This window comes from Euleptes europaea, chromosome 5 (genome assembly GCF_029931775.1).
Source record: "Euleptes europaea isolate rEulEur1 chromosome 5, rEulEur1.hap1, whole genome shotgun sequence".
Taxonomy (NCBI): Eukaryota; Metazoa; Chordata; class Lepidosauria; order Squamata; family Sphaerodactylidae; genus Euleptes; species Euleptes europaea.
The window spans coordinates 52,877,745-52,896,602 of record NC_079316.1 but is presented as its reverse complement, the minus strand read 5'-3'; the positions used below and the strand labels follow the sequence as shown (position 1 = coordinate 52,896,602).

The 18,858-nt window shown below is 45.1% G+C and overlaps 2 protein-coding genes across 3 annotated transcripts in view; one reads left to right on the top strand and one right to left on the bottom strand.

The window, feature by feature from the left end:
* The window catches only part of ARMH3 (armadillo like helical domain containing 3), a 156,437-nt gene extending 144,123 nt beyond the window's left edge, over positions 1-12,314 (bottom strand). The window contains exons 1-8 of one of the 2 annotated variants that reach the window (XM_056849571.1): positions 12,284-12,314; positions 6,045-6,156; positions 5,616-5,672; positions 5,348-5,494; positions 4,759-4,866; positions 3,451-3,543; positions 2,800-2,874; positions 1,613-1,699 (exon numbers count right to left, since the gene is read on the bottom strand). In XM_056849571.1, the coding sequence (XP_056705549.1) occupies positions 1,613-1,699; positions 2,800-2,874; positions 3,451-3,543; positions 4,759-4,866; positions 5,348-5,494; positions 5,616-5,672; positions 6,045-6,146 (669 nt within the window). In that variant the 5' untranslated portion in view covers positions 6,147-6,156; positions 12,284-12,314. The remainder of the gene's footprint in view (positions 1-1,612; positions 1,700-2,799; positions 2,875-3,450; positions 3,544-4,758; positions 4,867-5,347; positions 5,495-5,615; positions 5,673-6,044; positions 6,157-12,283) is intronic. The other variant, XM_056849572.1, reaches the window with a different exon arrangement.
* A 2,340-nt stretch (positions 12,315-14,654) lies between these two features.
* HPS6 (HPS6 biogenesis of lysosomal organelles complex 2 subunit 3) lies at positions 14,655-17,152 on the top strand. The gene has a single exon (XM_056849758.1). It carries the CDS (start codon positions 14,655-14,657, stop codon positions 17,145-17,147), a length of 2,493 nt encoding a protein of 830 aa, XP_056705736.1. The 3' UTR covers positions 17,148-17,152.
* The last annotated feature ends 1,706 nt before the right edge of the window (positions 17,153-18,858 follow it).

The following is an 18,858-nucleotide window of genomic DNA, read 5'->3' as shown; positions in this document are numbered from 1 at the left end:
TGAGGAAGGGCACATATTTCCCAGCTAAAATGGGATTAACTTAATATGAGCAATTTAATTTGGCTTAACAGTACCCCTAAACCTGAAACGAAAGAGTCCACAAGGGCATTTTTCTCATATATTATCTCCTTCTCTCCACTTGACCCTCCATTCTGTCACCCAGAAGATTGGTTCACTGACCTTTCCCCATCACTTTCAAGAAGGCAATTTCCCTCCCAAGGCTTTGTGTTTCATCCCCATTCCAAAACATTTCCTCCCCCATACCATCCAACTAGTGACTTTTAACATTTCTAAGATTGTCTCATCTCCTCACAATAGCTTCACGCCAACTCTTGAGAGGTTGTAATAAATTGTATTTTTATGCTTTAATCCCCTGCCCTCCATTTCTTGCTGAGTAAAGCCTACATTAATATCCCATAGTGACTGCAAAAATATTAAGCATATTGATATATCTTGTTTCCCCAGCCAGAACTTATGGTTTTCAGCAACCACCATTAGATAAACAGCAAGTCTAAATTCTGCAGATTTCGCAAGACATTCAGAGACATCATTAAGAAAGACATCATGCCACATACAAACTGCAGAAAATAGTAACCAGGAACCAGCAGTTGCTAGTTTACTCTCTCTCAAACACATCCTCCATTCATCCAAGTAACTGCAAGCTATATAACATTCCAGGTCATGCTTTAATCACATGACTTTCCATTCTCCCAAGGGTGCTAAATTTACCCTGGCTTGCTATTAAGGAATCAAATAATACGCTTAGGATCTGAAAGCTTTGAATGCAAGTCCAGTCTAGAGAACTCTCCCATTAGCAACTTTCCCAAGGGTACAGAAGCTTGCAATCAAAGCAACTACATATTCCAATACCAGAACATGAGCTCCATTAATTGTTTTCCATATATATATCTCAAAGAACCCTCCCCCAATACTTCATCTGATACCCTTTTCAGAAAGTGGGTGGGACCATTCTAAGGCAGGGCATGTTATTGGCTGCACTCCTCCAAATGAAAGGGTTTTCCACAGCTGCAACAGCAGCCACAGACCCGCAGGATGAGAAGGACTGGCAAGTACCTAGGCTTGTGGTTCCAGTCCCTTTCCAGACTTTTCTTTTATTTCCCCTTCTCTGTTCCTCCCACCCAGGCTCCTTAATTTCTTTTTATTCTTCTTCTGTAATTCTTTGCAAAGCAAGGAGGGATATATTTTTGACTCTGCCTCCTGTGGCAGCCATTTTTTGTTTGGCTCCACCAGCTCTGGAAAACATTTTGGGGTGGTGCTCACCACCTGTTCTCAAAAATCCAAAGGTGCCCACGGGCTCAAAAAGGGTTGGGGGACCCCAGCTATTTATTTATTTATGGGTACTTTACCCTTTCCCAGCAAGGCCGGGTTATAACCTATACATCATATATTGGAAACAAATAGATGCTATCAAGTTGGATACAAAACTTTTACATTTGGATTCAGGCAGGCTTCATGTTTTAATGTGCTTCCATTACCAACCTACTACACAACTGTATGGTTACAATTGTGCACACCAACTTTTGGGGTCCTAATGGCCAAGCTATTGAAAATGTCGAAGGTAGCGCACCCACGTTCTATATGAAGCACTCACCTCATACTTTCGGTAATTTACTAATAAGGCAAGCAGGACAACAGCTTCATAACCATGTTCCCTACGACAGGGCGGATTGGAGAGGATCTAAAGTCAAAGAAGTGATAGATTAACCTAAATGTGTCAAGGAGCAGTTCCAAGCATACTAAAATATGCACAAGAGATCTGTAAAGGTACAAGTCAATTCAAAGCAACCAGAACCCAAAAGGGAACTAAGCAGCATAGGAAGAGGCAGGGTCATCTGATGACCATATGAAGGGGCAAGAGGCACAATTCCCTCCACCCTACAGAAGTACTATTATGACAATATATTCCATATTATGATGACCAATGATCACAATACGTTATTGAATTTCAGAGGGTGTCCTGCTAGAGGTGCAGTGGTTCATTTAGTCCAGCATTCTCTTTCATAAAGTGGCCAACCAGGGCTCAGAGGTCAAGGCCTTCCCCGGATGCTAATATTGGTATTCAGAAGTTTACTATCTCTGAATGTGGAGGTTCCCTTCAGTCATCATGGCAAGAAGCCACTGATGGACCTGTCCTCCACAAATTCACCTAATTACATCGATGGGCAGTAAAACCCACTATTCTGAATGAAGAAGTACTTCCTTTTGCCCTTCCTGAATCTGTCGCCCTCCCTTTAGTTTTCTTTTTAGTAAACTGCAAAGCCAAGACTCTTTATGAAATGTGCCTCAACCCCTTTATCATCTTGGTTGCTCTCTTTTTCACTTTCCAGCTCCTCAATATCTTTTTTTGGGCAGTGACCAGAATTATACACACTATTCCAAATGAGGCTGTACTGTAAATATATCCAAAGGGTTTTACAATATTAGCTGTTTTATTTGCTATTCTGCAGGTCAAATTCTTTCTTTGGGGGAAAAAAGTGTTGCTGACAGACATGTGAATAAACAGTTGGCTGATCTCCTAAAAATGGGTCAGTTTTGCCTGTAATTAATCTGGGGGGGGATTAGGCCCACACTGTTATATGTCTCCTTTTATACTGTTCACAAACAACATCTTAAAATTCAAGTACTAGCTAAGCCAAAACAAGAGGAACAATAACATGTAAACTTAAAATGCATTCTAGGTGGCATTTAAATAACTTCAAGAAAAGAAGTATGACTTAAAGCAATGAACTATGGAAAATTAAGTGTCCCGAGGGATGGCCGGGGGAGGGGGGGCATTACCTGTAAAATAGCTTCAAAGATGCTGTTAATCATCACATACTCCAGAATTGTGTTCTGACTGATGTTATCAGTAACCTGGATTAAACCAAAGGCTTTTTAGAACATTCTAGGAAGTCCAATAAAATTTAGCATCCTCTGTCATTCACTACTATTCACACAAAATAGGTACTCTGCTGAACCTACCAGCCGTTCATTTTCTTTTAATTATCTGACTCATCAGAGAAGCCATAATGAATTAATCCATGGTTTCTAGATATGTATTTCATCTGTAAACTTGACTGAAATGTTCCCACATTCTTTGCAAATAAACCTGTATTTCACTCTTCAAGGTAACTGACCAAGACAAAACTAATGTACAAAGTTGCAGCTTCCCTAAAAAAAAGTTTAAAAAACTATACTTCTCTCCATGAGAAGTAAGCTACCTTAAAACTGCATCGATGTAGAAAAGCATATCCTTGTGTAGGGAGTGGAAAGCAGTTAATGCACTTGCCACAATCACAGCTCTCTGAATTATATCGCTATTACACAAACACTGACCTGCTGGTACTGAAATTGCCCCTTTCTCTAGAAATTAACATCGCAATGCCTACTTTAAAAGGACTTTTCCCCCACCCAAGTCCACATACTTTATACTTTGCATAGCTTACTTACAGTCACCAAGCAGAGCAGTAGTTTCAGGCACAAACTCTTGAGGCTTTCAGACCCTTCTGCACAGAGAAGCGAGTCCAAGCTCTCCATCAGATTCTAAAGAAAAGAGCAGTGATTACAACTCACTGCATACCTGTGCTCAATGTTTTCCACACCACTGCAGCTGTGCTGCAAGAAATTAAATCCCATCAAGATTCAAAAAGGGCAGGAATGAGGCTGGTGAAAATCTAGCTCAAACTGTTTAGATAATATCCAGCATTATTTTGTAGGATTATGTCAATACTTAGCAGGTTAATTTTCTAACCATCCCAAGCACAAATATCCAATACAGGTTTATCCATGAGACATTAGGACTTTTCACACATTAAATTGTTTGAAAGTACATAAACACATTATACATGTACAGTTTCTGTGAATGTCTGGACAAACATTGACTTCAACTTTGTACAGGACCAGTAAAAACCCAGGGTTCAGAGAGCATATTGGTTGTGAGAATGATTCAGGACATGTACACATCTAGTCTACAATGGGTACAGCAAACACAAATTGAACACACGTACAATGAATGTGTGAAAAGGGCTATGATCAACACATGTTAATGCAACAACGGTCTTTAGAACTGTGTGTTCCATCTATCCAAACTATACAATGTAGATGTGACACAGAATGTTTTCCTAAATACTGCAGTAAATTTTAACAAAAATATATGTATGCCCAGATATTTCATACCGAAATTGGAAAAAGTACAATTAGTGTCTGCCTTTGGAGTTCATGGGAGCCTTAGGCGAGACCTTGCAGCACTGTTCCGAGATTATGCTGTGACCGTCAATGACACATTATTCCTTACTTTCACAAGCAGATAATGGAACCACAAATGTGCATGGTATGTACAGTTCTGACATAATATAAGGGATATGCTATACTTGGTGAAAGGGCATTATTTTTGCCAGAGAGTATTTTGCTACCAGCTGGACATATTTCTATTTTACAAATCAAATGCAGTGCATAGCCTTACTATAAAAATGAATGTACTACCTGGAATTCAAAGTATCAACTACAGAATAGGCACCATCAACCGTTGTTTCCTGTTTGTCATGTGTGTACAGAGGTCTAGCCAGCCAGCAGAGTGAAAACAAAACAATGTACATGCATTCTGACATTTTTTTTGTTCTTAGCATGCAGCTAATTCCATGCCTTGAGCTCACCCTTTAATACTAGGAGAGACACTGTGCCTGATATATTTAACAATCAATTTCGTGTCTCTACTTGATGTACACTAGTGCCTCTCTTTGAAGTTTAGCAAGCCCTCACCTTCATACACATCTCAGCCTTGTCAAAGCCCATCAGCATGTTGATTATGTCAAAGCCAGATGTGGATTTGTTCTTCTGATGAACCCCACGGATTAATGCACATAGTGTCTGTGACAGAAAGAAGAAAGACAACCTCTAATACATAAAAATCCTCATTTATAAGCTCCAAAAACTTAAGGTCACATCTCTAGGGGGAAACTGATTAATGTAATATTACATATGCTGATGCTTCTCTTCTATGACTTTACAGCCTGAATTTTTAGTGTACTTGATTGTTGTTGTTGTTGTTGTTGTTTTGGAGGGGGTGTCCAACACCAGCTTCCAAGGAATTTCTCAATAGCTCTCCTGAATTAATCTGACTACATTGTCACCAACAAAGCAGCAAGGGGGATTTTAATCATTTCCTAAACCTGACAGATTCTCAAAAGGGGATGTGTATTCACAGTGAAGCTATGTGTATATCCGAGGACCTTAATAGAAAGTGGGCTCTTCCCCTCATCAACACAATGGTTGCTAGGTGGCTTTTCATAAGTTTAGTTCGGTTACAGCCAAGGACTGCTATGTATATTAGAAATGTATAGTACAGCACCTGTAATGCATTGACCACTCTGATCGGATGCTCTTCTCCCAGGGCTCGGATGCAGCGCTGGAACAAACAGTTGATGTTATCTTTTATCTTCATTAACTCTTCACCATCTAGAGACTCCAGCTTCCCTTCCAAATACTCCAGATTCACCTGTCAGACAAAGGGGGAAATGAAAAGCTAGTATATGAAGTAATTGATCAAATTACTAGAGATTGTAAATTACTATCAGAACATTCTGAGGAAAAAATATTCCTTTAAATGCTGGTATTACCTTCATGAGGAAAAGTTCCTCCCAGAACCGAGGGTTGCATTTACTGGGATCTTCTGTCTGAAACAGCAAAGAATCTTTGTTGCAAGGGACATAGTGAATACAAAATATAGATGTTCTGAAAGCAACATTCTAGGTCCAAGAAAACAGGCAGAAAACAGTTGATTATATTGTCTTCTATAATCAACAGTGAATCTGAGGCAAGTCTAAAAAGAAATCAATGATCTCTCACTCTAAACATAAGGAATCTCCAAATGTGAGTACATAAACCAAGAATGTGATCCAGAGATAAAAGAACAGGCCACAGGAAGCTTCAAGGGTTCCCTAACCCTCGGAAGTGTCAGTTAGGGAATATCCCACAGAATACTGAAAGTTTATCTAGAAAATAAAATACAAGTGTCCCAATTAAAGGATCATAAGTTCATCCCTTACCGTAAAGATCTCATCATACATTAGCACAACCTTCTCTTTCAAGGGTTTCTTACTAGCTGAAGATTTCCGAAGCAATCCACCTTTCTTCTCAGCTTGTGCCATGGTTTACAGCCTGCAGGTAGAGAGATATACTACATTCCTGAGAAGCTCTCAAGATAACCTCCCTAGCTCTGATGCATTCCCAAACCATGCTTAATCATCAAATGTCTTGAGTTTGAAAAACACTTCATGCTATTTACTATATTACATCCAACACAGCATCTGCTGGAATTCTACACACACAATACTTTTCATATGTAAATGTATAAGAAAAAAAGAAGTGCGGAAAGCATGTATTTGATGCATGTAATAGTCACGCAAATATTTTATACATGATGACTATGTAGTTTGTGTGTGTGTGTTTACAATTGCTGTAGGAATCATTTTACATGTGTGTGTAAAGTGCCGTCAAGTCGCAGCCGACTTATGGCAACCCCTTATGAAGTTTTCAAGGCACAAGACTAACAGAGGTGGTTTGCCAGTGCCTTCTCCTCTGCACAGCAACCCTGGTATTCCTCGGTGGTCTCCCATCCAAATACTAACCAGGGCTGACCCTGCTTAGCTTCCGAGATCTGACGAGATCAGGCTAGCCTGGGCCATCCAGGTCAGGGCCATTTTACATACCAGGCATAAAAAAAAGAAGAGACTGGACAGAAAGCCTTGCCAAAATTCACCCAGCAAACCCATGGCCAAGCCAAGGTTAAAAGAAGGATCTGTCACAAGCTGCTCAAAGGTCTACCATGACTCATGCAGGCATAGAGTTTAACAGTCCACAAGCTGTAGCTGAGAATGCAGCACAAAGTTAAGAATTGCCATAACAGACCATTAAGTCTAAGACCCTACAAGATGATGGTTATAGGTTTTTACATACTTTGGATGTGAAAAATATTGTGCATAGGCTCAAATGCACAATTACATATGTGATTCAGTAATCCGAGATTAACCACTGCATGTACACATGATGATAAACACACCTTTGCCACTAAGAACATGAGAAGCAGCCCTAAGAAACAGTTTCTTGCACTATTTACTCTCATTAATGAACTAGCTTCCCTTTTTGTATACGGGAACTAACAAAATATGTGTTATACTGCTCCATATTCTCACCACCTATGCATAACCAGCAAAAGTCCCCTTTCCCTGGGCTCCATGCCATTTTTACCCATACTGAGAGCTGTGAGTCTAAAGCAAGAAGCATCTCTCAGGGAGCATTGCTCAGACACAATAAATAATGCACAGAGGAGTAGGAACATGGCGGGACATTTGTGGTACCTAGGGAGCTCAGCAAATCAGCCTCTGGCAGAGAATGTGGCTGCTGTTTACAACATGACAGAGAATACCACAACTGTTACCCTCCTGGAGCACTTTCAGTGACTTGACATTTCAGTTTCAGACCACCACACAGAAGTTTATTTTCGACAGTTATCAAGCAGCCCATAAAGCTCTGCATTCTTGCTATATATTTTCTGCTCTAAGTGACGGAATGCAGAAGATTTACCATTAGTACCTCTGGAAAACACTGTTCACCTCCTTCCAGTACAAGAAGATATCCATGGTAAGTATGTGTAATACTAGTGAAAAGTACTACACTTATTACCCTTCTGCAAGACACCTACAATACACTTCTATGCAGAGTTACTCCAGTCTAACCTCAATGAAATTAACAGGCTTGGACTGAAGTAACTCCGCACAGGATTGCACTGTTAGTTTTATAGTTTACTAGCCCCTTTTAATCTTCCTGTAGCTGCAAAAGAATGTATATTCACACAACAAAAACTGCTACGTCACATTCCCCTCTTTGGACAGCTTCACATTTGTTTCCACTGTACTACAGGAAATAAACATTACTCAACAGAAAAACAAATTAGAAATAAAAAGACTTCAGTTTTTGAAACTTTATTTAGGAATAAGAAGGGGAAGACAGCAAAGGCCTTAACAAGACTCTTCCAGTGGCTAACACAAATCAAACATCTCAAGTAAGCCTGTGAGCATCAGCTCATAGGCGCTCTAAATGACTCACAGCTATTGAATCAACGTCAGAGCTAATCATCTAACATGCAACACTTTGGGTTCAATATTCTTGAACAGAATTAAAGAACACTAACACTACCAGGATTTCAACACTTTTTTCCCTGAGCAACCAAGAAGGCAAAGGATTCTAAGTCCCTTTGGAAAATAGGGTTGCCAACCTCCAGGTACTAGCTGGTAATCTCCTGGTATTACAACTGATCTCCAGCCGATAGAGATCAGTTCACCCGGAGAAAATGGCCGCTTTGGCAATTGGACCCTATGGCATTGAAGTCCCTCCCTTCCCCAAACCCTGCCCTCCTCAGGCTCCGTCCCAAAAACCTCCCACCGGTGGTGAAGAGGTACCTGGCAACCCTATTGGAAAAGCAAGCAGCTATTAGACTGTAGGACAGGAGGAAATAGATGGTGCAATTCTAAATAGGTCTACTCAGAAGTAAATATCACTAAGCTCAACTGGACTTCTCCCAGGAATATATGTGTAGGATCACAGCCACTCAAGACCACCCGAAACATGTTTTCTCTCCCCCTCCCCTTTTTGCTTTTAAGCATTTTGCCTGATGGCAGAGTTTCATAGAGATTGAAAACTTGCATAGCATTTAGATTCATCTTCATGGCTTTAATTTTAAGACTTCAACGCAGAAGTAACAGGATAATATAAGGTTTCAGTAGGACTAGAACTTGGCTAAGCTATAGTCAAAGAGAACAAGTGTGCACATGCATACAAGGAATTTCTACAGGCAACAGTAAAAACAATCTTGTTGTTCTTATAGCTCCTAGACTAGAGAGTCCAAATTAACATGTGGAAAACTCCAAACAGAAAGGTGGAAATGTTTTCATTTCATTGAAGTTCTGGAACTTCAAGAGCTTTTTTTCTGTCTCAGACCTACAGAGATCACTAGCGCTGAAAACATGGTCTCCAATTTTAAAAGGTGAATGCTTGTGAGAGAAACAGCAGAAAAATCATTTCAGCAAAGTTGCTCCGTAATTTCCACCCAAGTCTGACTAATGGTACTTTGCCAGGTGGAGCTGTGAGTCTCTCAGTCAGGTCTAGGGCCAAGCCAAACTCAGGAGACTTTTCCAGTCACCACACCCATGGCTTGCTTTCATGAAGTTTGATTTAGCCATATATACCACCAAGCATCGGAGGGAAACCAGAGCCAAAATGCTAGGGATCGACGACGGGGGTTGCAAAGTCTGCAAACCTCCTCAATCTCTTCCTAGCGACCGCCAAAAGACAGAACTGGCTAAGTTTTGTGAGCTATCAAACCAAGGTCATGACTGCCCTGTTAAAGACTCTGAAGCCATATTAGATCACGTATCTACTGTGTTTCTCTGGCTCTTCCACTGGTAGTTTTGCTTGCTCTCCCAAGCAGGACCGGTGCTCACAAGAGGTAAAGGACCCAAGAGAACAACATGGGGGCACAGCTTTACATTATCATCCCTGCTGAGCACACCCAATATTTCCTCACCCCATCTTATGTGATAGCCTCTGGTTTTTTCACAGATGACCTGAAAAGACAAATGATGCCCCCACATAAACAGGAATCATTCCTGAAAAGGGAGTTTCTGTGTTTGAGATCACCAGATAAAACATTGTATTTCACATTAATCATACCTTGCAATCTCACCCCATGACTCAAGCCTGTTTCTTTCTACTATTGGCTAATTACGTAGTCTATGTAAACAAAATTAAACCCTCAAAAACCTTTAATCATCAGAATGACTCCAGTGCTAATGAATTAAACCCCTTGTAATCCCACTGCAATGAATGCATCTGTGCAGATGTAATTCACTCAGTAAACAGCTCTCATGTACAAGAAATAGGTTAATACAAAGCCACTCCAAGGACACAAAAGGGTTAAACTACATTCATTTCTCATTTTGAAGCCTGCCATTTGGCAAAATAGGACTTTCCAATGCAAAACCATACAGCATCAGTTTCCAGACTAAAACACAATGGTGGTATGCAAACAATATTATTACACATACAAGTGTAACATAAAAAGCTCAACATTCTCAAACAAAAAGCAAGATGGCTTACATATTAGTTGCTAAGACGTTTCCCATTCACACTGCTTACAGGGCTAAACCTCTTTTACTCCTGTAACAGAACTGTGCCATGTTCTTCAGTTTTTCTGGCTGCTCTCTATTATGCTTGAGTAGCCAAAATGAGTAGTCAGATTTTACAACAGCAGTGTGATTAGTGAATGGATGCTGGATTTAGACCCCAGAAATCTTAGTATAGATCCCTATTTTTCCATAAACACTGGTATGTCTTTAAATAGCTATACAATTACAACTTCAGGTACCTATCCTGAAAATAGGTCACCTACAAGGTTGTTATGAAGAAGTACCATAAGAACAAATAAAAACGATAAGCAAAGGATCCAAATGGCATCAGAATGACCACAGAACAAAAGCCAGTGCATCAATTATTTTTAAGTAAGTGTTAAGATACTGCCAAGATGCTGTGGATAATGATACTATAATAGGATGCAAAGAGGTGTGAAGAGAGAAAAAGAAAACAATGCATTCAACCTGCTCCTTAAGGTAAGTACCCCTGCATAGAGACAAAGCTGAATCTTTCATGCATTGTCGTTTTTGGTCTTACAAATATTTTTTCGATTCCAAAGAATCAAGCAGATAAGAAAAATGTAGGAGTTCACACCTGCATTATAGCATGAAAAAAATGAATATGAAATATATTTTAAAATGTCTTTGATTAGCCACTTTTTACATGTGAATGTTATGTACTCAGGTCGCTTCCAATTTATGGCAATCCTATGAATTACTGACCTCCAAAACATCCTGTCATTAACAGCCTTGCTCAGGTCTTGCAAACTGAAGGCCATACCTTCCTTTACTGAATTAAGTTTTCAAACGTTAGCATCATTTCATCCAATTAAGGCTAGCCCAATCTCATCAGATCTCAGGAGCTAAGCACAGTTGCCACTGGTTAGTACTTGGATGAGAGATCACCAAGAAAGTCTAGGGTTGCTACACAGAGGTTGGCAATAGCAAACTGTTTCTGAATGTCTCTTGCCATAAGTCAGCTGTGACTGGACAGACAGAAAGGTTCTGCATTACCACATTTTGTCACATGTCAGACAGTGGATGTATGTGAAATCAACATAACATTCTCATGGAAACGGCAACATTTTGAGACCCTGCCTGATTTCACCATCATACACAAGTACACTCAGGGCCTTTACAGAAATTACAAAATTTCTATAAAGTTCTGTGCAGGAACTGCATGAAACATGCATGGCAACCAGATACAGGTACGCAAGAAGCCACAATTGACTTTCCCACATACATACACCCAGTAAAGTGCATCCATGTCATTGTCACATGACAATCTAGATGCATGTAACAGTCCAATTCCTACACACAAGTGTTTTCCACACAAGAGTTTTATTTAATGCTCTGAAATTATTCTGCAGTCATCATTTACCGCACACAAGATCACTCCTTTGTTTTCAATTTTAATTAGTCTCATTTTGTCCAAAAACAGACAAAACAGTTTACGCCAGGAACTAAATGTTCATTGTTTTTTTATTGCATTTTGATAGTAAAGTGTTAAGTTAAACAAATAAGGTAAATACATAAAATCCCACTTAGTGAAATGGAAAATACTAAATCCTGCTAGAAAAAATATATCCGACTGTGTATGTATTGAGGCACATGGAAATAAAAAGGGACAGGTGTCACGTTCGGGGAACCAGGCGCTGCGTGGCAAAATACAGCCCTCACTGAAATTACAACGCAGCCTGAAAGATGTAACGTGCCTAATTAAAAGAAGGGGGGGGTTGAAGTGCACACCGCGTCCTCATAAGCAGCAGCACCCCACTCGGGTTGCAGCCACTTAGTGCCTATCCCCACCCTGTCTCAACACGGGGAGAGGCTCTCTCCTTAACTATTCACACTCCCATTCACAGGGGACCCCCCCCCATTACTCCTTCCCTGCACACAGACAAAGCAGCCCGCGTGCCCACACCTTTCTAAGACAAGCCCATGTCGCACCCTAACTCACGTTCCTATCCTATATACGTTGCTCCCACACCGCCTGCCCTCTGACCCTGACCCCAACCCTACACTCCCCCACATAAGCAGGGAATACGGCCTGAGCGTGGGGTACCGGCGGCTCCAGCTCCCTATAGAGGGGGACTCACCCTCCGTTACCTGAGCGGGGCGACAGCTTCCGACTGCGCAGGCGCCAGTGGCGGCGGCCTCGCCCCCTACGCCCAGCGCGCAGGCGCGTCACTCGCCGTCAGAGTCGACCCGGCGCTGCATCCTGGTGGATTGTAGGCGTTAGTTCAGCGAAAATGGGAGTGGGAAGCCAAGCAGGAGACCAACGCCGACGGGTCCCGAGAGGGTCCATTTGGCCGCGCGCGCGCCAGACGGCAGAATAGGGATTTTATGTCCCAACGCCCAATTTTAGGAGGTCGTTATCCTGTGCACTTTTAAGTGAACCCAATGGGACTCACTGCCTAGGCTCGGGCTCCCCAGAGGAGCAGGAAGTGAACGTCCAGGCCAAAGCAATCACTTTATGGTTTAGCAACTATTTCTGTAAATTACATACCACGACGGATAGCTATGGTAAACTCAGGCACGCGATTGCCTTGGGAATCCTTGCTCGGAGTCAGGAGTTTTACAGGAATTCTTCGCCTAGAATTATTATTCTGCAGATTCCTTTGTTCTTGATAATCTGGGGTTGTGTTTGCATCTCCAAGTCTGTTTCCTACTCCATCTCAGAAGTAAGTCCCACTATGCTCAGTAAAGCTTATTCCCAAGTAAGTAGGCACAGCTTTGTTAGCAGCAAAGTGATTTCAGCCAGACTTGCTTCCAAATGAATGTGCATTGCATCGCAGTGGCCTTACAAACAGATCTTATGACGCTTATTAGGAAGTAAATTCCATTGATTTTAGTAATACAAAAATATTGCCGTCGGTGTATCTGCTGGCCATATCACACGTACGTAAACTGTCGGTGGACTACATGTTGCAAGTTTTGATCGGGATCCCTTCAAGAGTACCAAATTGCATGGTAGATCACACAGATAACGTCTAACGGTGGTAAATCCTACTGGTTTGCCATTTACTTCTGTCCCTGCTACATAAGGTTAACTCTTCTCACCGCTGCAGCTGAGGTGCCTTCTCTTAAAGGCTAGAGGAGGAGTGGGGGGAGCCTGTGCCTAACTCATAGAATCAAAGAGTTGGAAGGTACCACCAGGGTCATCTAGTCCAACCCTCTGCACAATGCAAGAAATTCACAACTACCTCCCCCACACACACCCAATGACCCCTACTCCATGCCTCCCATGAAATGTCCAAGGTCATAGAATCAGAACTGCTGACAGATGGCCATCTAGCCTCTGCTTAAAAACCTCCAGGGAAGGAGAGCTTACCACCTCCCGAGGAAGCCTGTTCCACTGAGGAACCGCTCTAACTGTTAGAAAATTCTTCCTAATGTCAAGATGGAAACTCTTTTGTTTTAATTTCACCCCGTTGGTTCTGGTCCGGCCTTCAGGAGCAACAGAAAACAACTCGGCACCCTCCTCTATATGGCGGCCCTTCAAGTACTTGAAGATGGTTATCATGTGTGTGTGTCAAGTGCCGTCAAGTCGCTTCCGACTCCTGGCGACCCTATGAATGAAAGTCCTCCAAAACGTCCTGTCTTTGACAGCCTTGCTCAGGTCTTGCAAATTGAGGGCTGTGGCTTCCTTGATTGAGTCAGTCCACCTCTTGCTGGGTCTTCCTCTTTTCCCGCTGCCCTCAACTTTTCCTAACATGACTGTCTTGGTTATCATGTCCCCTCTCAGTCTTCTCCTCTTCAGGCTAAACCTACTCAGCTCCTTCAACCTTTCCTCGTAGGACGCCCCGCAGCGGCGTAAATGGGGCTTAACTCAAGGTATGTGTGTGGGTGGGTGCGGGGGGATATGAGTAGAAAGAAGTATGCAGCGTGCAAGGCTGGGACGCAGGTGAGGCCCGTCCCGCGCCGTCCTCCGGGGTGGCGCTGTCTTGACAAGCAGCCGTCGGAGCGTACCCGACGTCGCCTTTCCCCCTTTAACGTGGGGGGCGGAGCTGCAAACCCGGCCAGCCGAGAGAGGGTCCGCGGCTCCGCTCCAGCTCTTCTGCGTCGCGCGGAGGCTGCTCCGCCGGGGTGAAGCTCCTCTGGGCAAGGGCGGAAGTGCAAAGGACCTGCAGGGCGATTCGGGTTTGGCGCCTCGGGGGCGGGAGGAGAGCCGCCCTGCCCGGAAATTAAAGGCCTCGTGATTGTGCAGCGGGGCGCTGTTGTTCGGGAGCGAAAGGAAAAGGGGAAGCTGGCGAGCTGGAGTTGGAGCGGGGAGAGTTGCACGGCGCAGGAAGAGGAGGGCCCCGGCGGGCAGCCGTGCTAGCGCGGGGGATATCACACGGAGCGGAATAGCGGGCGGAGGCTGGAGCTGGGGGGCCCTGGCCTTGCTCGCGGAGCCTGGCGGACGGGGGCGGCCCCTCTGCTGACTTCGGCCCCCACGTGGGTGGCCGCGGCTGCGGACGCCCCGCGATGAAGCGAGCGGCGGCGCTGCGGCAGGTCTCGGACTGGAGCGACTTGGCGCGCGGCCGCCGCCTGCGGGAGCTGCTGGGCGCGCGCCGCCCGGGCCGGGCTGCCCGCCGCGTGGTGTCCAGCCCCGACGGCCGGCATCTGCTGCTGCTGCTGCTGCTGCGGGACCCGCCGGCTGGCCCCGCCCGCGTCGTGGCCTTGCAGCGCCTGGGCCCCGGGGGGGGCGGCCTGGAGCGGAGCTGGGAGCCGCCCCAGCTGCCCGTGGCGGGGCTCCTTTTCGTGCAGAGCGGCGCGGGGCCGGCTCCGTGGGCGCTGGCGATCGTGGGGGAGCAGGGCCGCACCGAGCTCTGGCGCTTCGTGCCCGCGGCCGGGTGGCGCCTGCTGCAGAGTCTGGAGCTGTGCTGCGGGGCCCGGGCCCGGGTGGTCTCCATCTGCAGCCGGGGTAGCCGCCTGGTGTGGTGCGAGGAGAGGCCGCCGCTGAACACCCCGCTCACCCCCGAGAAGGGAGCCTTCCGGTACTGCATCTGCACGGGAGACCTTCAGGTCGGTGAGGACGGCGCCCGGCTCAGCCCCCTGCGGGTCGTCTTACACAACAGCCCTGCTTACCAAGTGCTGGCCGCCTCCTCTGGGGTGTTTCTGGTGCCCACCCCAGCCACTTTCTCCGGGGTGGCCAAGTGCGTCCTGATATGGCGGCCGGAAAATACCGACATCGTTGTTGCGGCTCCGTCCAGAGGGTGCATTTGCACTGAAGTGTTGCATCCTGGCAGGGAAGTTGACTATAAGAAGCTCATCCTGGGATACGTGGGCATTCTGGCGTCCATGGCGATTTTGGATATTCGCGGCTGTAGCCTCTCCAGCAGCAAAGGGCTCCTCCTTGTCACCAGCTCAGGCACTGTGGACTTGGTTCAATCTAATGGACTGTGGAGGCCTGTTTTTGACTTTGGAGAAAGTGCCTTGGCCCCAGGGGAGGAGGTCCAGTTGAAAGTATTTGGGGACACGCTCGCTTGCTTGCTGGGAGGTGTTCTTTATCTTGTGGACTTGAACAGTGGACAGCTGCTGGAAAAGAAACTCCTGAGCACAGAAATGCTTTTCTTGGATTTCCATGGAGAGGAGGAAGAGGCCGCCGTGGTGCAGCTTCTTGCCCCAGATGGCATTTATCACCTTGACTTCTCTGGGACTGACAAAGACAGCCAACCTGAGCCCACCCTGGTGGAGGTGGTCTTTGAAGAGGCGTGCAAGTACTATCAGCGGCGGAGTCTTAGCAGCTCCCAACTCACTGTGGAGAAATTAAAGAAGGGGGGCATGTTTCAGGCTCCCGTTGCTCTTTCCGCCATCCTGTGCCATAGCCTTGCTTCGAAGGACAAGAGGACCGGGGCCCTCCCAGAGCCTTATGCCAAGCTTTTGAGCACGATGCAGTTAGAGTTGCAGAGCTACCAGAACCTGGAATTCCTCAAGTCGTGTGTGGTTGGGGCCTCCGAAAGCGAGGTGGACAGCTATGGCGAGGAGCTGGTAGAACAGGAGCTTAACCGCCTTGTGCGCTTGGATTTAAACAGGGAGAACCTGGCTTACATGAATGCCATCTTCAGCTCCTTCCCTGTGGCCTCCTGGAAAGCGATCCAGAACCATCTGCAACTGCAACAGAATGGCGAGGGTCTGTTGATAGCCAGAGCCACCCCAGATGTGTGGAAGAAAATTCTAGGGGGGCCTGTGCCCGGCCTGTGCAAGCAAGAGGCCTCTCTGAATGGGGTGGTCCCCCTCTTTGAACTCATCTGTCTGTCTCTTTATCAGTTCAAGCCTAAATGGCTGCCAAGGTTTGTGGAGCTATCCCAGCAGTATGTGGGTACTTCTTGGGCATACAAGGAGGGCCCTGAGGGTGGGGTGCCCCTTTATAAGAGAGCGCTAGCTGTGCTGACGAGGAAGGGTAGCTGCTCTGTGGCCTATCCAGAAATGGAGATTGAGCTCCTCCTGTGCAGCCAGCGGCCCAAAGCCATCTTGCAGGCCTTGGACCTCCTTATCCGCCACAGGAGATGGCAGCGTGTGATGGATGCAGCGGAGAAATTCTCTAGGCTGAGCCCTTTGCTGAACAAAGAAATTTTTATTGTCCTCTTGGGAGAGTTTGCCCAGCACAGGGCACTGGACCCTTACTTGGACACGTTGTGGGAGCTCTGCCCTGCAGATCTAAGTGCTTCTGACATACTGAGCATTATTCAACAGCATTTGCCCCAAACAGAACTTGACCACCCACCGTTTCTCCCAGGTGGGTCACCGCAACTGACTGTCGGCTTGCTCAAGCCGCTGTTGCACCGTCTGGCACGCTGCTCAGCTGGCCAGGATGAAATCTATGCTGATGTCTTACAAGGGCCTGGTTTTCCTCCTCCAACCCCACCTAGGCAGCACCGAGTTGCTCCAAAGACAGCTGCTGCTCAGGAGGAGCACGTGCAAAGGACTGAGCCCTTTCACAACCACACACAAGGCACATTATTTGAGGGGGTGTGAACTTGGAACAAGATAAAAGCATATAGGTGGGGGTGGGCAAAACGGTGTCCAAAGCAATTGGTCCTGGCAAAATCATGTTCTGCTGCCTGTGTATCCCACTTAGGATCAGTGTTGCCAAGATGTCCTTGCCATAGTGGTCAGCAAGCCCTAAAGGCTTTTGAACTGCCAATAGGTATATTTGGAAGAATACAAAGCTGCTCTTATCGCAAGGGCTGGAGGGTTTGAGTACCTTAAATAAGAGCGAATGTACATGCAAGAGAATTATATCATTGCTTATATAGCAACTTGACATGAAGATCTACTTCAGATATGTTCTCAGCCTTTCATTATTATTGCTGGTGCAGTTTTTAATTTTGTACATTTTGGTAAATGTCAATTCATATTCATAAGTAATATTTGCACGTGGGCCTAGTGACATGGGGAAATTGCTCGGCTTTAACTCGATTGAAGGCATGTTTCAAACCCACCTCACTATGCCTTAGTGTCTGCATTTTTTTTTAAGTGCAGGGATTGTTTCCCATTACTGTGCCAGCTTATTGGAGGCAAAGTTTCACTGCCCAGGATTATTTCTTCCCTGATGAGGAGCATGTGAGTTGTCTGCTTCTCTGGCTGGACACTTGTGCCTTGGAGGTACCACAGCCTGTGCATGAATATGCAATGTTAATGTTAGGCTGGATGGTCCCAGCTATTTCCACTGTGCAGATACATATATGCACACCTTTGTCCCTAGTGGCGGCCTTATCTTTTTTCCTTTTTAAAAAAAATGTGGCTGTCAATAGTGGGGCTCTGCAGTTCATTGAATAGTCTGTCTTGTGCATTTGCAGAGGAATGTAGCTAGTGCCTAATTATTGATGCCTTGGGCCCCTGGTGGCTTAAGATTCAAGCAAATACTGTTCTGCTGGGAAAGGAAGATTGGACTTTGTGTGTAAAATGTAAGCACGCTCAGCCCTTGATGCTTGTCAGCACCTTACAGTTCTCTTGTACTTCTGGGGTTGAAGAGATCCTGTTACATCTGCACATAGCTAGTGAGAGTTCAGCGGCTGCAGCCTTCCCCTGTGGATGTGAAAATGGAATCTGGGGGGTTAAACTGTTACAAGCAGGAGTAACTTTTATTTTTACAGGCTGGAGAAAAATGACTTTTTAATCTCATGAAGTCATTGGCATTTATTTTAAAAGGCAAAGGCTCCCCAATGTGGTTCTAAATAGGGAAATGGTTTGATTACAAGGAAATCTCTGTGCACTTCAGTTCCCTGTTTGTTTGAAATTGAGCAGCTGCTCTGGAGCCAACATGGAGTGTAGAACAGGACTGGGGAGCTTTGCTGCTCTCAGGACTGTGTGGTCTTTAGGGAGACATGGTCAGGAGCTATTATATTCTAGTCTGCTGTTTGTTTTTATCTCTCTGCAGTTTGAATTTGTCGGGTAATTGTTTATAGAGCTGCCAGGATTCCAAGAAAATCTAACTAGGCCCACACTTACTACAGTGTCACAGTCAAGTGGGTATGCCCTGTGTACTGAGTAACTGCTTTTTTTTACTGCTGTTGGTCTCCCCCTCCTGGGGCAAGGGTAATTAGCACAAAATACAGAAAGTTCTGGTCCTTGTTCCACTTCAGCTCTAATTGTAGTCATCAGGAAGGATTTGGTGATGCATGGTACCATGGTATACAAGATGGGTCTTACAGTGGTGAATAAGCTACCTTTTGAGCCATATGTC